This window comes from Cupressus sempervirens, chromosome 10 (genome assembly GCF_028749045.1).
Source record: "Cupressus sempervirens isolate cs-2001-9-10 chromosome 10, ASM2874904v1, whole genome shotgun sequence".
Taxonomy (NCBI): domain Eukaryota; kingdom Viridiplantae; phylum Streptophyta; class Pinopsida; order Cupressales; family Cupressaceae; genus Cupressus; species Cupressus sempervirens.
Genome location: NC_143127.1, coordinates 370,698,395 through 370,707,240, shown reverse-complemented (window position 1 = coordinate 370,707,240; position 8,846 = coordinate 370,698,395). Strand labels below are relative to the sequence as shown.

Below are 8,846 nucleotides of genomic sequence, written 5' to 3'. Positions count from 1 at the left end.
ATAATGGAAGGATAATGCTATCGGGGAACAATTGGGTTGACTTGTAGGTCAAATGATGAAACTTAGACACTTGAAGTATACTTGAAAAGAAAACTAGAAACCTCTACACTCAATTCACCTATGTAATATAGCAAAACCAAAACATGTGTTTGCATCGTGTATTCTATACACTCCTTGTTTTGGGTTTTGGGTTGGCTAGTGTTGACCAGTCTTAAGTTGTTACCAGAGGCTCGGGGGTTATGAGATGTGTTGGCATGTTGATCTTATTTGGTCTCGATCTTTATAAGCCCAACCATGGTAATTTGATCGTATGCTCTATGAAATGTTTGTATTTTTTCATCAGTCTTCATGTGTGAAGCTGAGATGTATGTGTATGAGATACCTAAGCTAATCATTTTTGAGTCATCGATCAGTTATCCTTGGTTTGTTTTCTAGTCGCCATGATGGGACTGAAATGTGGATTTATCTCTTGATGATGTCATATTGTGACATGTTTGGCTCAACCATTTTGGAGTCTTCAATCAGTATGATTTTGAGATATTCTTGGTTGCTTGTTGAGAACCAATGGATGTGATGATTTATTTTGGTTATTGAGAACCGATGGATACTTATAATTATCAGTGATGCCTTCAGTTGCCAATAGAGAACTGTTGTGGTCATGATTTTCTATGGATTCTTTTTAGATGCTTATGGAGATTTGATTATTCTTATCTTGGTGATTTGATGATTCTTATTGTGGATATTTGATGCTTATATTGTGGATATTTGATGATTCTTATCTTGGAGATTTGATGATTCTTATTATGGATATTTGATGCTTATTTTGTGGATATTTGATGATTCTTTTTATGGATTATCTTTTGGATTTTCTTTACAGCTGCTTGTACAGGACTGTGGTGATTTTATGATTCCATGAGTATTAGGGTAGGTAATCTACTTGTAGTGTCGGGAAGTGGCTTGCAATGGGGGTCGGGGCCCTAAGTGGCTGCCAGGGTAGCTCATTGTAAGTTTGGTTAATAAGTGATAACATTTACACACTAAATGGGGATTAAATGAACCTAAAAAGATAATTTTTTTGGTTCTCACCCATGCCTTGAGTGCTTGTACAGGCTAGGATGGGAGTAGTGAGATGCATGGTTGCGACCGTGCATTTCGTAGTATGCCTCGTCAGTATGAGAGGATACTAGTGGCCGCATGAGATCAGTATGGACCCATGGAGTTTAGCTAACTGCCAGGGTAACTTGTACGTGATAAATGCGATGACACTTTCCCGCTTGCAAAGTAGGTTTCCTACATGTCATTGTGTGCCTCTGGGAAGTAGATGTCGATTTTGTTCTTGGAACCTTTGAGTAGTATAATTTTTAGGATTCTTGGACTTTTTATGCTGTGTATTGGATAACCTGTTTGGGACTTGAGATTATCTCCTCAGCACGGTGGGAGTGGACCATTTAAGTTCCACATGGTCGGGTGGTAGTGTATTTTCACTCTTATCATTTGAGATCCGTCTGAGACACTGTGGCTGATGCTTTCTTGGTTGGTATTATCTTCATTATGATCTTGGAGCATTATGATAGATGATATACCTTATGATGGATGTATTTACTGGTATGTTACTTATATTGATGATTTGCTTTACCTTACATGTTAGATGATGTTATCTTATGCTATACTTTGTATGTTAGTAGGATGTTTTAGGAGTGACATTCCTACTATGTAAATACTGATGATCTCTTTGGTGCTTTGGAATGTTATGCACGGAGGGATGGCTAGGATCCATGATGGTCTAATGATGCTATTAACGGTTGGGAGGAACCGTGCACTTAGTTTATTTTGTTTGATCTTTATGATGGATGTATATGACTTCTATGGTGATATATCATGTGATTATCTCTACTTTGATGTATCATGGATTGGAATAGGATGATGTACCTTATTTCACATATGTATATTCTTTTAAGCCTTCATACCCTGTGACATGTACAGTGGATGATTGAGCATTTGGAAATGTAATGTATGAACATTGGACTTATCATTATTATTCATGTGGATGTTGTACTAGATGGATTCATGTATGTTAGTTTAGATGTAACTCAACGTTAAGGGATTCTTAAAGAATGAAATCGGTTATGTATGTTATGTTTACTTTTAGATGGACATTGCTATTGCTTCCGTTATTATGTACAAGTTATATGTGGTATTTACTTTCATGTTATAAAAAAAAAAAATTGTTTGAAAAACTTAGTGAAATTCTTTGGATCCCTTGGTGGGGCATTACAATTTGGCTCACCTCCTTTTTCATACTTGGTACACTTTTGAAATTATTTCACTACTCTACGTTAACTTGTATTACTTCTCTATTATCAAGAGCTATTTCTATTTCCTCTTCCCTGTGCTCAACCCTATCTATTATTTCTTCTCTTTGAGATCTAGTTACCACCATTTATTGTGATTGTTTGTGACATTTTTCATTGTCATATATTTCTCCCAGTTGTACCATTGTAGACTTTTTATCAATATATTTCTACACACATTTGGTCTCCTTTGTTGCATGCACTTGTAATAACTCTTGCATAGGTCCATGCTTTTGACATCATCTACTCTTATTGGGACAATCATTAGAACACCAAATCTATATACAACTTTATCCATTCATTCTCCATTGAACCTACTTTTTCCCTTTATATTATCACATCTAATTAGATACCTCTATATGGGATTACGGTACCAATATGGACATAATGTGAAGTTATGAAACTTGGAAAAAATTATCAACATTACATAGGTAATATGAGTTACCACTCCATGATCACTTATACTACCCCAAACATCTAACTATATTCTCCAACTAAAATGAAATATTACTACCAAAATTGCATTGTACATCTAGAATAACCCTAAGAAGACATGATCCTAGATAGATACTTGGCATATTCCTCCTCCACCATGCCCATCACAAGGAAAGTGAAAACCAAGATTCTCTTTATCAGGTATCAGATGAGAACTGCAAGAAAATAAAACACCTTCAAGTAATATTAATACAGTCACATGGATAGTAAATGCATGAATATGGTGCACTAAAAAATTCCACAGTTCCTAATGGAATAGGTAAAAAGGCCACTTGGGTACCTACTACTATCAAATAACAAGAGATTTATAAATATACATGATACATAAAGGAAAGAGATATCAATAATCATTAATTCAATTTTGATGTGAAGAATAGGATTATGGATATGGGAAGATGACAAATGAAGAAATAATGGTATTAAAGGGGAAGGTATGTATTTAAAAGTGGAGAAAATTTAAATTAAGGAATAAAAAAGGAAGAAAGATATATAGAGAAAATATGTAGGAGAGAAAGGGTGAAATATAGGTATCTTTGGAGTAGGTTTCAAGCTGGAGAAACAAGAAGAAAAGTGTTAAAAAAATCAGTGGAATGTACAAATAAATGAAAGATACCAATTGATCTTATGGTTTTTGTAGATTCTCATACGATTAGTTTTGTAAATTTATTAATGGAAAATATTGTGATAAAATCTGCTCAGGTTAGGTAGGTTTTTGATATAAAAGAAGCCAAAACTAGGAGACTAGCCCTTTACAACATTGGTGAGCAACCAACAAAAAATCAACCAAAAGCCACACAGCCACATAGACCCTTAACAATTTACATAAAAAACATAAGTATCAAGATAATAGAAATTGATAGTACTAAAGTTCCTACTCTTACCAGCAAAAATGTTTATCAAGTTAATAAAGGGCATGTAGGTGGTCATCACATTGTACCACCTACAACCAATATCCAAGTTTAATAGGAAAAAGATAACCATCACCATAGGATGGAGGGTAAAACCAACAAAAAAAAAAAACACCAGGCACTGGGAGGCCACTAACTAGCATCTTTTTCCTTTCCCTTCATAGCAAGGAGGACATTAGCCCAATCTTTGGTGAGGAAGTTGTAGAGAAGCTTCGAGTCCTCCTTCCCTAGACCCCCCTCCTCTGATTCATGTGCCAGAAGCTGGAGAGTGGTCATAGCCACATGGCTCACCTTTAGGGTTAAATTTAAGAAGAGGTTGAAGCCCTCCTCCAGCGCAAAGTATCTGTCCTTCAGCTCTTGCAAATCTTTATGGGTAATAGCCCCATCCTCTGCAACACCTAGCTTTAGGGTCCTGTTATAGTTCACTGGAGAGTTTCTTTTTTCCTACACATTCAGATTGTTAGTGGGGGCCCTAAAAGTTTCTAGACCATCTTTCCTTATAAAAGAAGAGATAGTATTTAGGGAGGCTATTTCAAGTTTGAGATTATCTTGGTTAATAACATAAGGCATGGTGATGGTAGCAAAAATATGCATGGGGTCTTGCAGGGGGTGGGGTCCATGGTAGGCTTATCTAGCTCAAAATCCCAAGTGTCATCGATCGTGGCATCCCACTTCTCCACCTCTTTATGAGTCTCATCTTTCCCCTTCTCTTGACCATAACCTGAGACCTTATCACTCTCCTTTGAATTAGTGTCTTCCTCCTAAGAGCAACCGGCCTTTTGTTTGTATCTACCATGGATCTTAGCTAATCTTCCCGACCTTCTTCTCCCACATATTTCATCATCAAAATCCTCACTTTCCACGTCCACTCTCTTATCAATTTTAATCTTTTTACTTGCAATTGGCTCCAAGACCAGGGTTTTGTTTTTCCTACCCTTAACTAGGGTTTGACTAGGTGAGGGTTGAGGAGTAGAGGCAGAGCTACCCCCAACAAACTCCAGATGAAAGGGGGGCCAAAAGGGAAGGATATTACCAATAGAAATCACACAAGGAGGGAAAAGGGCTAGGTGAAACTAAAAAGATAAAACATTAGCCGTTGGTATAAAATAGTGAAATTAGCCCCTTTTTTCTTTTTCTCCCTAACATCCATCATAGTCTCTTTGAGGACATGCATCAGAAAGAACAGAATGCATATAAACTCCCTATTTAAAAACTAGTTAAGCAAAGGGAAATGGTAAAAATAATACACATTGTGTCTACCTTCTAGGGTAAGATACTTCATAATGATCAGGTACACATCATCCTAGTGCTCTTGAAGCTTATCTCTCCTAAAAGCACCATAGTATGAATTGTTGGAAACAATTTTCATCATAACCAGCCATGGCCTACATGTAAGGGACAAACCCTCCCTCCTTCAACATTATCCAAGTAGCCTGTCTTTTAGAAAAATCCTCCATCTTCGTGGGCTCCGATTTGTTAAGGTCCCCCACCCATGATAACTCTTTCGTCAAAAATATCTTCTTCCACAACTCTGGTAATTTTTATTTGCACCCAGAAAATCATAGAGGTAGAGCAAAAATGTTGTATCCAATGGTTAAAATGCCTTTCTCCTTACTCTTCACAAGGATGTAAAATCCATAATGTACTAGCCAACTTAAAGCATCATTATAGGGAATGCAAATAATCTGCATATAATATCTTAATGATCTCGCAATAATAATAAAGGAAACATATCCAATGGTTAAAATGCCTTTCTCCTTACTTTTCATGGGGATGTAAAACCCATAATGTACTGGCCAACTTAAAGCATCATTATAGGGAATGCAAATAATTTGCATATAATATCTTAATGATCTCACAATAATAATAAAGGAAACTTTTTCCATAATCATCCCATACCACCAAAAAATGATGGCGCTAAATTAGGTAGGTTATGCCTATTTATAAATGACATTAAAACTCTAACATCATACAATTTTTGTTGTGTGAACAAATTACTTTCATAGATATATAATAAGTTGAGATGGGTAGGAGGACATTTGATTAAATTTATACCTATCAGAATTTCAATCATAAAAATTATAATTTTACTAAGAAATAAATAAAAAATATAGTATTTTGCACAATGTGTTAAAAGATAAGGTTGTTATTGCACCCAAAGAATGACCTACCAAAGTGTGATACAATCACTATATACTTATAAAGAACATGAGGCAACTAAATAGGTCTGTGCAGTAACCCAATAAAGTTATTTTAAATTTCAAAAAGAAGCAAGGCTTGGTTATAAAGCCTAGCCAAAATACACAAAAGCATAAAACCCAATCGTGTTATAAAGTTTTGAAGAAGTAAAAAGAGGCTCTACTCTCGAAGCCATAAATTTTTCACATTTCACATCCGGAGCCCTAAAGTAATCCAAGGAAATGAATATTTTCTTTTCCATCCATTTGAATCAAGCATGGTCTAAAATAGGTATTCATGCATTCACTTAATACCTCTCACTAAATCCTAATCTCTCTCTATTGGACTTGTAATCCTTCTTTGGTGTTCCCTTTGGTGCTATCTTAAAATCATTTATTAAATAACTTGTTCAAATTATCAATCATAGATAAAACAATCTTTCATTTTTACTCTTTATGGTTGAGATTTAAGATCAAAAAAATTAAAAATACATATTCTTCAAAATTTAACTTGTTTGTGGATGACCTCTATCAAAAAATAAATAAATAAATTTAACTTATTTATTTGTAGCATGAAAAGATGAGATCCAAGCAATTTCTATTGATCTACATAACCATTCATGTTATATGGTAGAAAATATTATGCAAATAAATCTGAAAGATATAAATTGTTAAAATAATAGAATGATCATTATTTGCATTTTCACTTAGTAAAAGGGAAAGATACAGAGAATAAATATTCTTTCTCCTAATATATATATATATATATATGATCGTCAACACTCTCCAAATTAATGTGAAATTATTGACATTACATAATAGATAAAGTTGTACAAATAAATGTAAAAGAAATAAAATAAATAATAAATTCTGATTATTCATGTCATGCTCTAAACATCAAGAAGTGAAAGCTGAAAAGATGAACAAAAGAGGAAAGACTCTCAAAACATCAACAAAAGATGAAAGAAATGATCGAGATGACATTGAATTTGTTGAAGATAGAAAAAATGAAAATATAAATTTCAAATTTAATTTCAATAACATATCATTTCATTGAAAATATGGAAGGGAAAAATTCGAACCCATTTCTATTGACCTTGAGAATTATTCATGTTACATGGTGGAAAACATTGTGCAAGCAAATACAGTAAAGAGAGAAATGAAAGAGAGAGAGATGGCTGAGATGGTCGCATGAAATATGTCATTCTTTGTACCTGAACTTATTGTGGGGGAAGGGGTGGGAGGAAAAGGATTGGTAGGTGTGGGTGTGAATGGTGGAGTGCTAGGAGAAGGAGAAGGGGAAGGGGAAGGGGAAGGAGGAGGACTAGTAGAAGGTGTGGGTGTGGGGGATGATGGTGGATTTGGTGCATTAGGTGAAGGGGAAGGAGAAGGAGTAGAAGGAGGAGGATTTGGTGTGCTTGGTGAAGGGGAAGGGGTAGAAGGAGGAGGAGGATTTGGTGTGTTTGGGGAAGGGGGAGGCGTGGATGGAGTAGGAGGATTTGGTGTACTTGGTGAAGGGGAAGGCACAAAAGGAGAAGGTGGTTTTGGCGAAGGAGAAGGTGGCTTTGAAGGAGGAGGAGGAAAAGGAAGAGTAGGAGGAGGAGGAGAAGGAGAAGGAGAAGGACCAGAAGGTGAAGGCGGACTCGAATCAAGCTTCCCCCTGAGAAGATCAATGGTACCAAAGCTCTGAGGATCTGAAACCAAGAATGCACCCAACCCTCCTTTGCTTGGAGAACCCACCTGCCAAGCCTGGTTAACCGTAGTCTTATTGGAAGGGAGCACCACCCTTGCATAGATATAGAGATTATCATGGCGATAAACGGAGAACTCTGATTGAAACAGACCTGAGTAGTCAATCCTAGTGAGCACCACAGATGATGAAGGTCCTGTGTGAAAGACCCCTTTGTAGATGCCAGTAAACATGGTCCCATTGGGTAGGCGCTGAGCAACAAGAACTTCAGCACCAACAAAGCCCTTTCCGCTAGGATTTATGCCCCATGCGACCCACCCACGACTTGTAACAGGCTTTGCCTTAAAAGCTGCCAATATAGTCCCCTTTTCAGCTTCATATCTCCATGAAAGAGTTGAACCCAAGTTCCCAACATGCTTACAATGCTCCATCTCAACACTCATATCATCCATACTGAAAACTCTCTGGCATTTAGTGTCGTGTGCTCTCACAGAAGGGAGGAGGAAGATAAGAAAAACTAAACATGCCCATCCCAACGAACAAGGATTTTGAAATCTTCCCTTCGTTGTCCCCATGAATGGATTCTTTTGCTTCTCAACTTTGCTTTACTCTGTAATTTTGGGAAAACTAGAGGGAAAGGGAGACAACTGGTTTTTTCAATCTAGAGTTGCTTAAGTAAGGATTTGCTTACCCGGCTTGGCAATGTTGGATTTCTCTGGATTTTATTGTCGATTGGAAAAAACTAATTACCGCCTTTTGTTCGCTGGATCACGATTGCCGTGTTTTTTGTCTCTATGCTTCGGCTTTTTCGGCTCCTTATCCTACGCGGACGTTGCTTTTTCCATGCATTACATTTATTTTCTCTCTAATTAATAGGAGTGCATATTTGATTTTTCTATTTTGTTTCATTAACTGAAAATGATCGTTATTATCGTATTGTTATTATTGTTAAATATCATTTACCCCTTCATCATGTCAATTTTGTATATTGGTTATAACTAGCAATTTATCACATCTAATGATGTGATTAGTTTAACAAAAATCTAGTCTGATTTTCATAATATAAAATTCAATTATATATATTATATTTAATCAAATTATTTTCTTTAATTTATCTTTATAATCTTATGTAACATTTCAATTGGACTGTGAGTTACTCCTGTATCATTGTCATCATATTTCTAATTTGCCTTCATAATTTTATATAAACTTATATGTCAACAAA

General features: G+C 35.9%; 1 protein-coding gene across 1 annotated transcript; it reads right to left on the bottom strand.

Annotated features, from left to right (window-relative positions):
- Positions 1 to 6,941: 6,941 nt before the first annotated feature.
- Positions 6,942 to 8,307, bottom strand: LOC149534207 (uncharacterized). The gene has a single exon (XM_089805219.1). The coding sequence runs from the start codon at positions 8,194 to 8,196 to the stop codon at positions 7,045 to 7,047; it is 1,152 nt and encodes a 383-aa protein (XP_089661345.1). The 5' UTR covers positions 8,197 to 8,307; the 3' UTR covers positions 6,942 to 7,044.
- Positions 8,308 to 8,846: the final 539 nt, after the last annotated feature.